The sequence below is a fragment of the Dasypus novemcinctus genome, chromosome 6 (assembly GCF_030445035.2).
Source record: "Dasypus novemcinctus isolate mDasNov1 chromosome 6, mDasNov1.1.hap2, whole genome shotgun sequence".
In the NCBI taxonomy this organism is placed as follows: domain Eukaryota; kingdom Metazoa; phylum Chordata; class Mammalia; order Cingulata; family Dasypodidae; genus Dasypus; species Dasypus novemcinctus.
In genome coordinates, this window is record NC_080678.1 from 15,572,316 (window position 1) to 15,591,619 (window position 19,304).

Here is a 19,304-nt window from a genome sequence, read left to right on the forward strand (position 1 = left end):
AAACAACCCAGGGGACCCAAGGTGGCTCAGTGGTTGAGCGCCAGCTTCCTACCTACAAGGTCCGGGGTTCAACCCCCAGCTCTGGTACCTAAAAAAAAAAAAAAAAAGGAACACATTCCCATCAGTCCTGCAAGGAGGTACTGCAGCTGAGTGACTCCTGGAAGGTGCCTGGGGAACCACTGCTCAAGGAGAAGCTGTCGGTGGCCCTCAAAGATCAGCCACACTTCCATATATTTCAGTTCTCACATTACACGCAAAAATAATTACCAAGGGAAAAGTAGGCCGGTATTTAGGCTGCACATTGGTTTTGTTTTCAAAAGTTTTATATGGCAAAAAGGAGTTGCTCCAGTTTATATTTTTCTTCCCACACTCTTCTCTGGGTCTCCTTTCCTTGGCCCCAGGAATCCTCGGGTATGCGTACCCCCAATGGACATAAGGGGGAGCTTTTCCCCACTGCAGGCCTCCTGGGAAGGGAGGCTGTGATTGGGTGATCAGTGTATTCGGTGTCTAGAAGCAACGTGGACAAAATTGCCTGGCTCTGCTGAACACCACTAGGGTTTAGCCCTCTTGATTCTGTCTGGAGGGCTGAAAGTGGCTTTGAAAAATTCTCAAATGTCTTTTCAGACAAGAAGATCTCACTGGGTGGCCTCCTGGGGTACTGTCCCCCACCAACATTTCTCTCCTCTTTCCAAGTGACAGCGGCCTCCCTCTGTGCCCAGAGCATGAGGCTGAAGGAGCACAAGCCTGTGTCTGGAGCAAAGACTCTGTGTTTTCTCCCCAACTGCTATACAAATGACCCAGAAGAGAGTCTCATTCTAAGAGGCAGGGCACAGTCTTACTAGATGGCACAGAACAGTCCCAGCAGCAGTGTCCTGCTTCTCCGCAAAGAAGCTCCTCCCAGGTATCACCTCCTTTCCCAGAAGCACCGATTACCACGTTATGGACAAGAAAATCCAGACTGAAGGTTACGTTCCTCTCCCAAAGTCACACAGCTGGAAAGTGACAGTGCCACATCTCTGCAGTTGGCTCATCTCCTTTGGAAACATCTTGTGGGGCTTGCCTGGGAGGGGCTGAGGGGTCAGGAAGGTCCCAGAGAGCCGCCTGCAGACATGACAAGGGCTGGGATTTACCTCCGTGGATGCTGTACAGTCGCAGGCAGAGAAAGAGCGGCATAAAGCTCTGTCCGGTGTCCAGGTCCAGAAAGGCAGACTTCTTGGGAAAGCTTAGCAGAGGCACAAAGAAGAAGAAAAGGCTTTCAGAAAACTCCTTGCTGGAATTAGCCAGGGTTAGTCAAAGCCTTGTCAAAGAGGCTAGTGGTTCCCCTGGCTCGGGTGGACGGTGCCTGGTTTCTCTGGAGGGGTTTGCGTGTGGAAGCAGGGGGCGACTCAGCCAACCTGTGCAAAGTGTGGCCACGGAGATTACAGTGAGACAAATGTTTCTATTCCACTCAGTGTGCACAATGAGCCCTGCACATAGTAGGTGCCCAATGAATGCTTATTAAATGACTGGTGGCAGCATGTGATACTTTACAGAGCATTTCAATGTACATTTTCTCACTTGAGTGCCTAAACGTCCTGCAGGACAGACCAGGCCAGTATCATCAGCTCCATTTTATAGAACAAGTGTCAGTAAGGACTCAAACCCAGAACTCTGTCTCCTCTTCTACATTACGCTGCTTTTTGGAGAAATGAACACTAGGCACTTCAAAAGTGCTTTTTGGTACAATTGAAAAAAAAACACACAACACCACAGACGCGGTGAGTGGCTAAGCAGTTTGAGCAGCTGGTTTCACGATCAGGTCTGCTACAGCCAGCGTTAATGCAACATCCCAGTTAATTTCCACACATGGCTCAAGGCCACAGCTGGGTGGAGGAGATCAGAGTCCCTCAAGAAGACACGACATCCAGACACCCATCTGCCACCCTTGTTTTGAAACAACTTGATTCATAAAACGGTCACTTTCCTCAACCGGGGACAATGTGTGGGGGTATAATTTTTCCAAGTCCCTTAGGAAATGAAAAGTCACCCCCTTGAGGCAGATCCTGTTTAAGACCAGGCAAGGGCATTTTTAGATTTTTCCATGAATCAAAGAGTGACGCCCAAATCACAGGCTGTCCCAGTCAGGCCCTGTGCCCGACTGGCTTCGTCCCAGCTCTGCTGGCCATGGCAGCGAACAGCCCAGGAACCATTTTGTTGTCATAAGATCCGGGAATTCCTGGGACTCCAGCAATGTCAGTGGCCTAGCAGATCGGTCTAGAGGTACCGAGGAGTTGGAATGGGAGAAGGGTGCTAAGACACTTGAGTTCTGATTCAATTCAATGACCCTTTATCAGACTCTACTATTTGCCTGTCTCTGGGGGTGGACTGATCAGACATAAATAAAGTCTCGATCTTCAGAGTCCAAGGCTGTTCATCCTGAAACCAACCCTCCACTGCCCAGCTCAGGTGGAGCTGGGACTCATGTGGGCAGTTCAAGTGCTCTGCAAGCACAGAAATCAGAGCTGGACAAATCCCATCTCCACACTCGCTCGCCTCCTTTCTGAGGACTGGTCCCATAGCTGCCCCCTCTCCTGCCTCCTTCATCACTTAGCAGAGGAATGAAGAGGCAGCATCCTACTGGGCACCAGGTGTCAAGGAGGGAAGGAGCTGATGAAATCCTCCCCAGCCTAGCCAAGTGCTCTGTGGGATCAGCCAGTGCTGGTGGCAATGGCTCGCCCAGCCTGTGTGCTTCTGAGAAGTGAATGCGTGCTGGAGCTGTGTGCTAAACACAATCAAATCAGCTACAGAAGGGAAAGCCTATAGGAAAGCATTTCCCCTCCAACCTAGAAGCTACCAGGCACCAACTCTGCTGCTTTGCTGAGAGTGGAAATGCCGCTCGGCTGCTGGGGAGCGGGAAAGAGTCAAGGACCCCGGTTTCTCCCTTCGAGGCACCCAGACCCAAAGACCACCAGCCGAGGCCTCTTTGATCAGATCCTCCCGTTCCATAGGATCTGGGAAGAGCTTTGCTGGGACAGGTGGTTGGACTTTAAGATCCTTTTGGGCCACAGAGAAGTACCATTGATGCTGACCATCATAGGCAACTTGGAGGGGCTATGGGCACCTAATTGCTCAACCACATTTCAGGTCCAGGTTCTGTCCTGGCCCAGCCACTCACTGGTTATGTGATCGAGTCTTTCTGAGCTACAAGTTTCTTCTTTATCAAATAGCTATCTTTGCCTCCTTGGGTAGTTGGGAGGATTAGAGATGACAGTGCTCACGAAAGGTTCAGCAGTTGCTGGTACCCATGAGTTCTCAGTACTGCTAACTGATGTGGCTGTAATGCTTATGATGATCACCACTGTCCTCCCATCCGAGGGAAGGTAACCGGGACTAAAGCTGGTCAAGTGTGTGGAATTATCCATGGTGGCATTCAATATCACTTCCACCCTTCTGAGTTACCCAACCCATGGGCCACCATAAAATGGTGGCCTCAGCTGCTGACTTTCTAAAAGCTTGAAGGATCTGAAGGTGTGGTCAAACTCTTTCAAATCAATCAGTATAGCCCTGACCCCTAGTGTCTAGAAAGGTCAATTGTTGCAGAGCCAGAATTCAAACCCAGGCCTCCTGAGTCCAGCCCCGTGTATTTTCCATCTCATCTGGAGCCTCTCAACTGTCTGGGTGCTGAGGCATCTGCTTTTCTTCAGCCCAATGATGTGTCTATTCACTTGGTATCATAGAAAATGGGAGAAAGTGGGCTGCTAAGTCTGGGGACTTATTTGCATGGCTATGTTGACAAAATCAAACGCTAGCATGATTTTCCCTAGGGCTGAGCTCTGCCTGTGCAATGACTTCTTGTTTTGGCTTAGGTCTTGCTTTTCTGGGGCAAACTTCAGGTCATGGTCTTTGCTCGAAAGGTCATTGAGAGACCCTTGGACGTGACCCCTGTGGGGAGCGCAGTACAGTTCTTTGATACTGAGAGTTGCATCCTGGTTGACCCTGGGGATGACCTCCTATGGACTTCCTAAGAGGTGATGCCTCGAGCACAAGTCTCTCTCTGACTGGTACAGACTTGCCATTTTAGAGATGCCCGTAACCACAACCTTTTCAATTCTTCCATACGGTCATCTGCCGGAGTCATTTATCCTTCCTGCCAAGTATTAGACCCAAACCCCATAAGTCCTCACATTTCAAATTTTAGCCTTAAAATACATGCTTTGGGGAAATAACTCTTGATGAGAAGGGAATACTGCCTTTTTATGTATTTAAAGATAACTCTGTGTAGGAAAACTTGGAAACTTCTGAAATCAAAGAACCAGAAAATGTTTTCTTTCTCTATTACAGTAAATTAAACAGTTCCTAGCACCACCACCAACATCACCACTTACCAAATGCCTACTACCATTTGGCACCTACTGGCAAGCACTGTCCTGTATCTTTTTCCAAAGTTAAGGCCAACCTGTGTATCAGTTCTGATTAATGGGCATTGCCATCTCCATCATGAGGATGGCACAAAATGGGAGGTTACTTGCCCAAAGCTGGGGACTCAGACTCAGGCTAGCCATCTTCTAACACATACCTTATTTATTTAATGTGTTGTCTCTCTCTGTCTGCCAGATTGTAAGTTCCATGAAGGTGGGAATTTGTGCCTGTTTCATTTAGTCTTGTATTTGTGGTATCTGTTACAGTGCTTGGCACTTAATCAGCCTGAATATGTTGATTGAATTACTTGGATGATGTGGTCTCTGCCAACTCTCCAGCCTCAACTCCCACCATTCCATCTTTCCATGTGCTCTCAATTTATCCTCTAGGAATGCTAGTGTTTCCTCCCCCCAATATCCTTACACACACACACGTGCACATGCACACCAGCCTATCCCTTGCCTATACTGTTATGTTCACATAGTCCCTGCTCTCCCCACCCCCACACACACTGTTCAGGTTGAGTCTTATCAGTCATTTGTCAAGACCCATTCCAATGTCATTTTCACTGTGAAAGTGGCCTTGACCCTTGGCCAAAGTCATGCAGAGAACAGGGTCTAGAAATCATGACTAGGGATAACACCAGTTATCCTTTACTAAGGGCTTCCTACATCCAGAACACTCTACACTCCTTGTGCTCCTTCCATTTCTCCACACTTATTATTAAAGACATGCTTTGGCACTTCTCAGTATGGCCTCTGGAAAGCCAAGACGCATGTTACAGGGGGAGTGAAAAATTAGTAAGGACTGAGAATCAATAATATTTTAGACCTGGAAAACAAGGGAGAACCAAATTAAAGTAGAGAGGGGACAGTGCTGGTCAGAGCAAGAGAAGAAATAAAAAAAGGTAAGAAACATAAAAGACAGGTATTTTAGTTTCCCACTTTTTAAAACAAATACCAAGGAATGGGTTGGCTTAAATGGGAATTTGTTGGCTCACAGTTTTGAGGCTAAGAGAAGTTCAAAATCAAGGTGTCACTAAACTATGCTTTTCCCCATAAGTCTGTGGTGTTCTGGGGCTGGCAGCTGGCCATCCTTGATCCTTGGCTTTTCTGTCACATGGCAACACACAAAACGGCATCTTTTCCTCTCTCTTCCAGGTTCCATGAACTTCCAGCTTCTTGCTGCTCCTCATGGCTTCTCTGTGACCTTCCCTATAAGGCCTCCAGTAATAGATTAAGATCCATCTTGATTCGGTTGGGCCACACCTTAACTGAAGTAACCTCATCAAAAAGTCCTATTCTTAATGGGTTCACACCCACAGGAGTGGATTAGGATTAAGAACATTTTTCTGGAGTACCTAACTCCAAGCCACCTGAGTAAGTCACCAGAAATTCTGTTGTCCCAACGTATATCAACCTCCCTGCACAGGGCTTGGTGGAAAATTCTGAGTGAGACAATTTAATGGCCTTAACGTCCATGACTCATGGGATATTTATAAAGGAATGTTCTGGTAAAGACAGTTGTCATGCCAGGGGTGCCCAGTTTCATGATGACTCTGTGGCTACATCTGCAGATGCCATTTATCACAAGAGGCACACGGCTTCTGCCCACCATGGGGAACAGCATCACAGCACATTTCTCTGGAGAAATCAGTAGGTCTGGGCACAGTGGGTGCCAAACATGGCTGGACAGCTCTCCTGGCCATTTCCCATGGTTCCCCTCAGCATGGTGTTGGGGGGAGATAGAAGAGGAGGTGCCAGGTGAGTACACACCTGCTCATGCAAGCCCACACAGGCTTGTCATAATCTTGTCCTCCCTGCAAAGAGAAGCTCAGAGAGGAATCTGCCCAATGTGCAGGTTAGATTGGGAAGGCTCTTGACGAGTTCCCTGGCTGGCTCCTTAAAAGCAGATCTGAGCAGGGCACAAGAAGGAGAAGACTCGCTTGAGAGGTCCGGGGAATGTAGAAGTCAGGATCCTAGGATGTGTAGTGAAGAATTAACTTTACACACAGAGGTCTGGCCTTTGTCCTAGCTCTCGGGAGGTAACCTCTAAAACCTTGGAGTAACAGAGTGTCTCTGTTATTGATGGTGGGCCTCTCTGACCACACCTGATTGTTTAAGCAAATGAGATGACTCAGGCTGGGGTCTGGCTGTACCAGAAAGACCAACCAGGCAACCATGTGATTAGAGGGGTGGGGATGGGACTGGAGATTGAGCTCAACCACACGGCCAATGATTCAATCAGCCATGTTGACAGTAATGAAGCCTCAGTAAGAACTCTGGGCACTGAAGTTCAGGTGAGCTGCCCTGGTGGACAATACTCTGCATATTTCTACACATTGATTCCAGAAAGGTAGCATGTCTTTGAGGACATGGAAACTTTTCATTTGGGGACCCTTCCAGACTTGGCCCTATGTGCCCCTTCCTTTGGCTGGTTCTGATTTGTTTCTTTTTGCTATATTAAAACTGTGGTCACAAGTATAGCACTTTCCTGAGTTCTGTGAGGCATTCTAACAAATTATTGAACCTGAGGGAGTCCATAGGGAACCTTGTAGCCAGGTGGTAAGGAGTGTGGCCCTGGGGATCCCCAGGCATGTGGGTAACGTCAGAAGGTTTGGGCAGACTTGGCAGCCTAGAGGACTGTGCTCTTAATCATGAAGTTTGGCTAACTCCAGGTATGTGGGACTTGCCTTCACTGCCTGCTTTAAATGGACCTCCTGGTGAGTTTGTAAGTACATTGCCAGAACCTACCTTTGCAGTATCTGAAAGGGACCCATTTAGTGATTAATAAATCAACTAAGGACCAGAATCACAGGTCTGTTAATGATTTGTCTTTACCCTGGAGATCTCAAAGTAAAATGATGTGTCAGAAGACTTAGGAGACCTAGTTCAACCCCAGCTTCACCTCCAATTTGCTAAAAGTGCTTGAGCAGCCCCTTAGCATACCTGGACTTCAGTTTACTCATATGCAAAACAAAAGGTTTAATCTCTATAGGACCTGCCAGCATCAATCTTCTTTGATTTAATAAAATGAGCAATTTAAGAACTGACATGAACCAAACACATTTTGTTGCTCTGTAGCTTATAGACTGCCATTTGCCCCAACCTATATAATCATAAGAGGATGCCTACACTATTCTCTAGAAGGAGTTTTGGAGATCAGATGATCTTTTCTACTTCTAATTTTTATGACCAACTTCACTGATCTTGGGTTGTAGTTTCCACCTCTCCAGAGATCACGTGGACTCCCTCAGGTTCAATAATTTGTTAGAATGCCACACAGAACCCCGTCCTAGGAACCAGGAGGAGGACACAGGGGATAAGAAGAAACTGTGAGGCTAGCTTCCAAGCATGAGAAAAACATCTGGAGAGTCATCACCCGGTGCTGGGAAGAGAGTTCCCTATGAAATGTAACATGTACTGTGGCATCTAAGGGTGGAAAGAGAAAGTGGCCAATCAAGATCAAAATCATTCACAGCAGGGGGAGTGGATGGGGCTCAAGCAATTGGGTACCTGCCTCCCACAAGAGAGGTCCCAGTTTGGTTCCCAGTGCCTCCTAAAAAAGATGAACCACAACGAGCCACAATGAGCTGCAACGATGCAAGTGGAAGTGGCTCAAGCGATTGAGCATTCACCTTCAACATGGGAGGTCCCTCCCAGTGCCTCCTGAGGAAGATGAGCAGACAGATGAGGATAAACAAAGTCATCCACAGCAGTATGGAGATTATTCCATATTCTGGACACTTTTTGCAAGTTATCAAACCTGAGTAGGTACTATGGGCCTTGCAAAAACTGTACTTGTTTCAATTAAACACAAAACAGCTGTGCTTACAAGAAAGTCACAATGACCCTCCTTGAAATATTTATTCAGAGATTAAAGATGCACTAAAGAACATTCATGGCTTCAGTCATTCAATCGTTACTGAACAGGTATTAGATTTTGGGCCCTGGGAGTATAAATTTAATAAGACATGGTCCCTGCTGCAAAGGGCCAATGAGAGAGTCATACTTATGATCAGATAACCAAAATAAAGGTTTTAAATAAAAAAGGGAGAAATCTTTTGGTAGAATATGTACAGGATACTATGGGCATATGAATCAGACTGTGGAGGACAGGGGCTGCTCCCAGGTCTTCCTCAGGGAGACCTGAGTCAAGTATGGAAGGACAGTAGATCAATCCAGTCAGGTGGCATTTAAAAACCCGTAACTCTGGGCTCTCAATTTATCAGTTAATCTATCTAAAGGAACCATAATTAACTCCAAATAAAATCATCTGCCACAGATGTCATTTATGAGTACATCTGGCCTGCTCCTCCCATCTTCTCTCATCTCCTTTTCCAGCCAGATAGGCTAGATTCAATAAATCATCTTGCTGCCATATTCACTCTCGCAGCCACCCTTTCTGCTCCATCCTTATGATACCACCATAGGTCAGATCCTTGACCCTTCATCCAGACAATGGTAACTGGTCCCTGGGTTTCCCCCCTTTCTCCACCCCAGTCTGTCCCACACTACAATGCCAGATAAAGTTTCCTAAGCCAATCTCCATGCCTGACACACCATACCCAAACATAGAATATCAAAACTTATGGGATACAGCTAAAATAAATTTACAGTCCTAAATTAGAAAATAAGAAAAGCCAAAAGTCAATGATCTAAATATCTATCTCAAGAAGTTAAAAGAACATAGGGATGGGGGTGGGGGGTGGGGAGTGGTGTATATGGGAACCTCTTATGTTTTGTTTTTTTTTAAAGATTTATTTTTTATTTTTTTCTCTCTCCTTCCCCCTCCCCCCAGTTGTCTGCTCTCTGTGTCTATTTGCTGTGTATTCTTCTATGTCTGCCTGCATTCTTGTCAGTGGCACTGGGAATCTGTGTCTTTTTTTGTTGCATCACCTTGCTGCATCAGCTCTCCATGTGTACGGCGCCACTCCTGGGCAGGCTGCACTTTTTTCACGTGGGGCAGCTCCCCTTATGGGGCACACTCCTTGCACGTGGGCCTCCCCTACTTGGGGGACACCCCATGTGGCACAGCACTCCTTGCGCGCATCAGTTCTGTGCACCGGTCAGCTCACCACACAGGTCAGGAGACCCTGGGTTTGAACACTGGACTTCCCATGTGGTAGGCGGACACTCTATCAGTTGAGCCAAATCTGCTACCCTCTTATGTTTTTTTAAAGTAAGGTTTTGTGTGATCTATTAACTTTAAAAAAAAGTTAATTAAAAAATAAAATTAAATTTAAATAAGAAGTAAAAAACCAAATAATACTCAAAGAAAATAGAAGGAATTAAGAAAGAAAATTTTAATAAAATAGAAAATATGCAATTGAAAAATCTACAGGTTTTATTTTTAATAAAATAAAATCTTAGCAGGGCAGATCAAGGGAAGAGAAAAAGAAATGCAGGGAAGCAACTGCGGCTCAAGCAATTGAGCTCCCATTCACCATATGGAGGACCCAGGTTTGATCCCTAGGACCTCCTGGTAAAAAAAAAAAAAAGAGGAAATAAGGCGTCCCAGGCTTGCATGGTGACCTGCATGGTGCAGAACAGTGAGGCCCCCACACAGGGAAGCAATGCACCATAAAGACAATGACACACCAGATAGAAAAAAAATGCAAATATTATAGTATTAGATATGAAAAAGGGGATAGCACAACAAATACAACAGACACTGAAAAGAAAAATTTACTAAGATAGACCATATTTTGAAGCATGAAACATGTCTTAATAATTTAAAAGAATTAAAATCATACAAAGTATTTTCTTTAATAAAAGTGGAATTAGGGAAATGGATGTGGCGCAAATAATTGGGCTCCCCTCTAGCATATAGAAGGTCTAGGGTTTGTTTCCCAGGGCCTCCTGGAGAAAGACAAGCTGGCCTGAGTGGAGAGCTGGCCCATGCAGAGTGCTGGCCCACATGGAATGCTGGCCTGTGCAGGAATGCTGGCCCATGCAGGAATGTTGGCCCATGCAGGAGTGCTGGCCTGCATGGAGTGCCTGCCCACACAGAGAGCTGGTGGAGCAAGATATGCAATGAAAAGAAACACAGAGGAGAGATAATATGAGATGCAGCAGACCAGGGAGCTGAGGTGGTGCAAGAGATTGGGTGCCTCTCTCCCACTCTGGAAGGTCCCAGGATTGGTTCCTGGTGCCGCCTAAAGAGAAGACAAGCAGACACAGAAGAACACACAGCAAACAGGCACAGAGAGCAGGCAATGGGGGGTGGGGGAGCAGGTAAATAAGTCTTTTAAAAAATGGAATTAAATTAGAAATCAGTAAGAGAAACATATCTGGAAAACTTTAAAATATGTGGAAAATGAAGAACACAGTTCTAAATAGCCCATGAGTAAAATAAGAATTCTAAAGAGAAATTAGAAAATATTTTGAACTGAATAACCAAACTTCAAAATTGTGGGATGCAATTAAAGCAATGCTTAGAGAGAAATTTATAGCTGTGATGTAGCTAAATGCTTATAAAGAAACAAGTTCTTAAATCAATCATCTAAGCTTCCACCTTAAGAAATTAGAATAAAAAAATTAAACTGAATAAAGAAGAGAAATAATAAAATTGGAAATCAATTAAACCTAAAACAAAAAAATAATAAAGAAAAATTAGTGAAACCAAAAACTGGCTCTTTGAGAAGATTAAAAAAACCTGATACACCTCCAGCTAGACTGATCAGGGAAAAAAAAGAGAAGATACAATTACCAACAACAGGGATGAGAGAAAGGCCATTACTACAGAGATTGTAGACATCAAAAGGCAAATAAGGGCATGCTGTGAGCACTTTTTGGCCAAAAAATTTGACAGCTAAGGGGAAGCAGATGTGGCTCAAGTGACTGAACTCCTGCCTAGGAGGACATCCTGGGTTCGGTTCCTGGTGCCTCCTGGAGATGACGAGCAAGACAGTGAGCTGGCAAGATGAGCAGGCATGGCAAGCTGATGCAACAAGATAACACAACAAGGAGACACAAGGAGGAAGACAATGAGAGACCCAACAAAGCAGTGAGCTGAAGTGGCTCAAGTAATTGAGCATCTCTCTCCTACATGGGAGGTCCCAGGTTCAGTTCCCAGTGTCTCCTAAAGAGAAGACAAGCACACAGCAAATGGACGCAGAGAGTAGAGAGTGAAAACAATGGGTGTAGGGGGATAGTAAATAAATAAAATAAATCTTAAAAAAAAAATTGACATCAGAGATAAAATGGACAAAGTCTTCGTAAAAGGTAAACTCCCAAAATTCACTCAAGAAGAGATAGCTAACATAAATAACTCTATTTAAGAAATTGAATTTGTAGTTTAAAACTTTCTCACAAAGAAATCTCCAGGCCAAGATGGCTTTATTGGTGGCTACTACCCAGTAATTAAGAAAGAAATAATAACAATTATATACAAACTCTGAGAAAATAAAAGATGAGGCAATACTCCAAATTCATTCTATGAGGCAGAAAAAGATGTTAAGATAAAAGAAAACTGTAGACAAATATCTTTCCTGAATATACATGTAAAAATCTTTTTAAAAATGAGAGCAAAATGAATTTAACAATAAATAAAAAGGAAACTGAAATGAAAATAACAGCATCTTTTGAAGTAGCACAAAATTTAAATATTTAGAGATAAATTTGCTAAAAGATGCATATAAAACATTGATGAGAGAAATAAAAGAAGACTTAAATAAATAGAGAGATACACTATGTTCATGGATCAAAACACTCAATGTTGTTAAGATGTAAATTCTCCCCAAATTGTTCTGCAGATTTAATACAATCCTTATGAAAAAAACCCAAGCTTTTTTTTTTTTTTTGGTCGAAATTGACAAGCTGATTTTAAATTAATTATGAAAATACAAAGGAGCTGGAGTAGCCAAAATAATTTTGAAAAAGAAGAACCAAGCTAGAGAATTTCTGCTACCTGATCTCAAGACTTGTTACAAAGTCATTATGGAAAAGAAGACAGTGAAGTATTGGTATAAAATAGGCATATTAGTAAAAGAAACAGAATATTGAGTCCAGAAATAGACCCACACATATATGATTGATTGACTTTTGGCAAAGGTGCCAAAATAATTCAATGGAAATTGAAAGATCTTTCCAACAAATTATACTGGAATAATTGGTTATCTATATGCAAAGCCTGAACCTTAACTCTTATCTCATACCATGTACAAGAACCAACTCAAAATGAATCATAGACATAAATTTAATAGCTAAAATTATAAACATTCTAGAAGAAAGAAAAGGAGAAAAAATTTATTGAACTTGGCTTTGGCAAAGATTTATTAAATAGGACATGAAAAGCATAAACTAGAGGGAAAGAGGATATGGCTCAAGTGACTGAGCTCTCACCTACCACATGGAAGGTCCTGGCTTCAGTTCCTTGTGCCTCCTAAAGAAGCATGAACTAGAAAGAAAAAAATCAATAAATTGGACTTCATCAAAATTCAAACTGCTAGTCAAAAGATACTGTTACGACTGAAAATGGGAGGATGGCAGCCAGCATCCATGTGGAATCTGAGCCTCCTCTTGACATAGAGGTGCAATGGACACAACCAATCCAATGTCCACATAGAAGAGGTGGCATTGGACTGGGAAAAGTGGACATGGTGGACGATGGGTATGGGGAAGGGCAGGAAGAGATGAGAGGTGGGGGCGTATTTGGGACGTGGAGCTGCCCTGGATGGCGCCTCGGGGGTGATCACCGGACATCGTGGATCCTCACAGGGCCCACTGGATGGAATGGAGGAGAGTATGGGCCATGATGTGGACCATTGTCTATGAGGTGCAGAGGTGCCCAAAGATGTACTTACCAAATCCAATGGATGTGTCATGATGATGGGAACGAGTGTTGTTGGGGGGGGAGAGGGGGGGTGGGGGGGTGGGGTTGAATGGGACCTCACATATATATTTTTAATGTAATATTATTACAAAGTCAATAAAAAAAAAAAAACAGAAAAAAAAAAAAAAGATACTGTTACGAAGATGAAAAGGCAGGCATCAATAAAATAATTAGAGATGTGGAGGCATTTTTGGGACTTGGAGTTGTCCTGAGTGGTGCTGCAGGGACAATTGCCGGACATTGTATGTCCTCCCATGGCCCACTAGATGGAACGTGGGAGAGTGTGGGCTATGGTGTGGACCACAGGCCATGGGGTGCAGCGATGCCCAGAGATGTACTCACCAGATGCAATGGATGTGTCATGATGATGGGGGAGAGTGTTACTGTGGGGGGAGTGGTGGGGTGGGGGTGGTGGGGGTGAATGGGGACTTCATATTTTTTGAATGTAATATTTTTTTAAAAAATGAATAAATAAAATAAAATTTAAAAAAAGAAAATAATTAGAAAATATATATCTGACAAAGGACTTTTATCTAGAATATATAAAGAACCTTATATTTCAATAATGAGACAAACAACCTAATTTTAAAAAATGGGCCAAGTATTTGAACAGACTTTTCACTGAAGATGATAAATGGATGGCAAAGAAGCATGTGAAAAGATGCTTAACATCATGAGTCATCAGGGAAATGCTAATCAAAATCACAATAAGATATCATTATGCATTCATTAAATTGGCAAAAATGAAAAAGACTAATCATACCAAGTGTTAGAAAGGATGTGAAGCAACTGACACCTTCTTGTTCTTCTGGTGGAAATGTAAAACGGTACAATTACTAAAATAGTTTTGCACTTTCTTAAAAAGTTAAACATACATCTTCCCCATTATCCAGTCATTCCACTCCTACGTATTTATTTACCCCAAAGAAAAGAAAGCATACACACACACAGACTTGTACAAAGACCTATCGATACATACAAGATGGATGAATCTCAAAATAATTACACCAAGCAAAAGAATCCAGACTAAAGGAGTACATATCCTATGCTTCCATTTATATAACCTTAGAAAATGCAAACTAATCTAGAGGGATCGAAAGAAGACATGTGTTTGCCTGTGGATAGTGATGGGGTGGGGTGGGTATAAGATGGATGAATTCTGAAGTGTCATAAGGAAACATTTGAGGGGGATGATATGTTCATTATTTTTATTGTAGTGGTTGTTTCATGGGTACGCACACCAGAACTCATCAAATTGGTGTTTTAGATATGTGCAGTTTATCATGTCTCAGTTATTCTGCAAATAATAAGATAGTTTGTTAATTAGTTTATATCAATACATTTTAATGAATTAAGATACAAAAGGATAAATTCTTTGAAAAATAGAACTTATTAAAACTGACACATGGAGAAATATAAAATTCAAATAATTCTATATCTATTAAGAAACTTCTTTTTGTAACTAAAGATTTCTGAATGGCTTCACTGATGGATCCATCCAAATACTTAAGGAAAAAATAAAAGTCTCACAATTTTATCTAGAAAATTAAAAAAAAGGGAATGCTTCACAATTTATTTGATGATTTCAGCACAACCTTGATACCAAAAGCTGACAGGGATAATGCAAGAAAGAAAAATTACAGAGCAATCTTGCCCCTGAACAATTATGCAAAATACCTAATGAACTATTAGCAAATAGAATCCAGTAATATAAAAAAGAGATAATATATTTTGACCAAGTTGATTTCTTCCAGGAATAAAAGGTTGGTTAAATATTAAAAATTATTCTACAATTCTATCTTGATTATGGTGGTAATTATTCAGATATGTTTATTTATCAAACACATCAAACAGTACAATTAAAATGTATGCTTTTTTAATATTTGAATTATATCTAATAAAGTTTATTTTTAAAAAATTTAACATATTTCACCAGATCATCAGGAAAAATGAGAAAAATATCATTTCAATAGAATCTTAAAAGCCATTTGAGAAAGCAGATGTAGCTCAAGAGGTTGAATGCCTGCTTCCCATGTACAAGGTCCTGGGCTCAATCCCTGGTACCTCCTAAAAAAAAAGTAAAATAAAAACCATTTGAGCAAATTCAACATTCACTCATGACTAAAAACTCTTAAGAACAGATATAACTTCCATAATTTGATAAAGAATATCTACACAAAACTGTAGTAACCATACTATGTAGGTTCATGAAATATTGAAAGCTTTTTGCTTGAGAATGGGAACAATAAAAAGATCCTCATTATAATCATTTCTACTCAGAGTACTGGGTGAACGTACCTAGTGTGTGCTGATTAAGTTCATGTGTCCCCTTGGCCAGGTGATGGTGTCCAGTTTTGGGTCAGGCAAGCACTGGTCTGATTGTTACTAGGAGGGTGTTTCATGGATTTAAATCATCAGTAAATTGATTGCATCTATGGCTGATAACATCCACAATCAATTAAGGAGATGGCCTTCAACATTGAGAGAAGTCTCATCCAATCTGATGAAGGCCTCTTTAAGGAGAACTAAGGATTTCAGGATTTCAGTTGTCAGAGGAAGAATTTCCATCTCTACTTCAGCCAGCCAGCTTGTCCTGGGGAATTCACTGAAATCCTTCATTGGAGCTCCCAGCTGGCAGACTGCCCTACAGAATTTGGAGTTGCCCTTCCCAACAGTGTCATGTGAGCCAATTCTTGCAATGTCTCATTACAGTTATATATAAATATATCTCTTGTCGGTTTTGTTTCCCTGGAGAACGCTGACTAATACAATACCCTATGACACAGTAATTCTATTCCTTGGTTTATGCCCAATGGAAACACATAATTATATGTACCAAAAGACATGTACAAGATTGTATATAGTAACCCTGCTCCTAAAAGTAAAAAACTGGGAACAGCCCAAACGTCCATCAACATCAGAGTAGACAAAGAAATCGTGGTAGAATTCTATAATGAAATGCTCTATAAGAATGAACAAACTAATGTTACCCACTACCACATGGATAGATTTTACAGACATACTGTTGAATGAAAGAAGCCAGATAAATTTAAAAATTAATATTATATGACTCTATTTATATCAAGCTCAGAAACAGGCCAGAGGAATGAGAAGTAAGAGAAAAGTTTAACAGGACATTGTGAGAAACAGATGTGGCTCAAGTGATTGGGCTCCCATCAACCATATGGGAGGTCCTGGGTTTGATTCCTAGGGCCTCCTGGTGAAGGCAAGCTGGCCAGCGCAGAGAGCTGGCCTGCGTGGAGAGCTGATGCAGCAAGATGATGCAAAAAAAAAAGAGACACAGAGGAAAAGACAATGAGAGACACAACAAACCAGGGAGCTGAGGTGGCTCAAGCAATTGAGTGCCACTTTCCCACATCAGAAGTCCCAGGATCAGTTCCTGGTGCCTCCTACAGAGAAGACGAGAAGAGAAGACAAGCAGACACAGAAGAATGTGCAGTAAATGGACAGAGAGCAGACAGTGAGCATAAGCAGCAAGGTGGGTAGGGAATAAGTAAATAAAGTAAATCTTAAAAAAACAAACAGGACATTGTTTGCCTTTGGGTTTGGGAGTTCTGACAGAGATAAGGCCCTTCGGGGGGGGGGGTCTGGGTTCTAGTTCTTGGTCTGCATTCTGGTTACACAAGTGCGTTCACTTTGTGGAAATTGACTGTGATACTCACTTAATGCTTGTACACTTTTCTGTATGCATTTTATACATCGAAAAAAACTGTACTTAAAAAAAGTTAAACATTTGCCTGCCCTTGTCCTTTCTCCAATTGGTGGGTTTGCAGAGCTTTCCTGAACTTCTTAGACTGCTAAGTGATATGAAATGATGGTCTTTCTTTCATGGATGAAGGCAAGAGATTGATTACATTTTTGTTTTTCCTACCAGGCAATGCTAAATTGAATTCTGGAAAATCTGTGTTTTTCTAAAACAACCATTGCCAGGAAAACAGACAGTGGGGTACAGAGGTGTGTTTAGGGGACAGGGAGGTATGCATTCCTTCCTATATGCATGTACCTAGACAACAGGCAAATGAGTTTGAAGGTGCCCCTAAACATCTGGCCAGGTAGAAAAACTGCACCTTCAACTTCCCATCTGTGTCCCTGGCAAGTAGTACACAGTTAATAAATATTTATTCAATGAATAGAAGGTGAGGAAAAAATCAGTGAATGAAAGAAAATGGGAGAGAATAAAAAGTTTGCAAACCATAGAGTTGGGAAGAGGGCTAGAGAAAGGGACAGATGAACCCTGGGGAGGTGGAGGATTCAGGCTGAGAATACAATGGTGAGAGTGTTCTTTTGGCAACTATGGCAGAGGAGGGTCACTGGTGCAGTGTGTTAGTGGTGGGGGAATGTGTGGGGAAGGATGCTCCTGGGGTGGGCATGCCTCTATGGAATATGAATGCATCATGAGGACACAAGGTATTATGTCAGTGGGTGGAATCCCACACAGTAACGAACAAATTATTAAATTCCCATCCTGGGAAGTCCTGCTATGTTCTCTAATTGAGTAGGAAGAATCTCTAGAGTATATAGGCAATGCCTAATAAAAGAAAATAGAATAATCGCCAAGCATTCAAAATTAATGCTTATACTTATGAACCTTATTCTTGTAAAATTGAAACTTAGTCTAATAATATCTATTGCTTAAGAGTTACCTCCTGAAAACCTTCTTGTTACTCAAATGTGGTCTCTCTCTAAGGGAAACTCAGCAAATAAACTCAGCACCTTCCCCCCAGCATGGGACATGACTTCTGGGGATAAGCCTCCCTGGCACCAAGGAATTATTACCAAGCACAAACCAGCGATGCATTTGGAAAAAACCTTGACCAAAAGGGGGGCACAGATTAAATAAAAAAGAATTTTTATGGCTAAGAGATTTCAAAGTGAGTCAGGAGGTCATTCCAGAGGTTTTGCTAGTGCATGTCTCAGGGAAATATCACTGACTTGCCATCATAAACAAAGCCTCAAGCAGGGGTGCTCCCAAGGGCTCTAGAGACATGTGGCAAGGCACACAATCCCATGAAATCAACACCTGTAGGCAGGCCTTACCTTGAACCTATTTCCCCACTGTAACAAGTTAGACTCATTTATAATTTCTTTAAACATGATTCTTCTACTCCTTTTATTTGAACCTATAATTAGCACTATACCCATTAAAGATATGTCCCAGAGACTAACATCTTTGATCTGTGAATAACTGGTTGAGCCCTGAATCTCAGCAGAGTTGCAGCCAACACCTGCTCTCCAGTTCATGAGACTCACCTAGGACAACTAGCAAAATGATGATGATGATAACCCCCATTCAAAAGGCAAAGAGTATCTACAATTGCAAGCAAACAGTTCCTTCCATTTGCCCCATAAGATGTAAACCCCCTCTCAATCTGAAGCAAAGGGGGCATCACCATCCCCAAATCCTCAAGACTGACGAATGAACAAACATAAGGGGTGAATGTATCATGGACCAAAGCAGACATTATTATTGTAATAATGGAAGAACTTGTAATATCAATGTAAAGATAGTGGTGATTAAAGGCTCTGAGGAGAGGGGGAGGGAAGAATAGGTGGAACATAGGGCATTGGAATTGTTCTACATGATATCGCAAAGACAGGTACAGGCCGTTATATATTTTGTCAAAACCTATATAATTGTACGTTGCAAAGTGTAAACCATAATGTATACTACAGAACATGTTTAGAAGCAGAGCTTCAATATCTGTTCATCATTTGTAACAAATGTACTACACTAATATGGATATTATTAACAGGTGAAAATGTGAGAGGAGGAGAGGGTGGGGTATATGGGAATCACCCATATTTTTGATGTAGTTTCTCTGTAATCTAAAACTTCTTTAAAAATATAGTTTAAAAAATGAAGCTTAAAAACTTTATGGTGATACAGTTTAGGGCTTGTTTTAGAAAGTAATATGCCAAATTAAAAAAGAAAACTGTATATTTCTAAAAAATATTTTGGTCATATGTTTTTACTTGCACATATAGTTGGTGCTAGAGAAGGCGAGCAGTCAAATCTGCTCACTTGTAGCATTTCTTACAGACAGTTCAGA

At 42.2% G+C, this 19,304-nt stretch overlaps 1 protein-coding gene across 1 annotated transcript in view; it reads right to left on the minus strand.

The window, feature by feature from the left end:
• Positions 1-19,304, minus strand: part of BTBD16 (BTB domain containing 16) — a 63,653-nt gene that overhangs the window by 6,955 nt on the left and 37,394 nt on the right. The window contains exon 11 of the mRNA XM_058298234.1: positions 1,131-1,222. Within this exon, the coding sequence (XP_058154217.1) occupies positions 1,131-1,222 (92 nt within the window). The remainder of the gene's footprint in view (positions 1-1,130; positions 1,223-19,304) is intronic.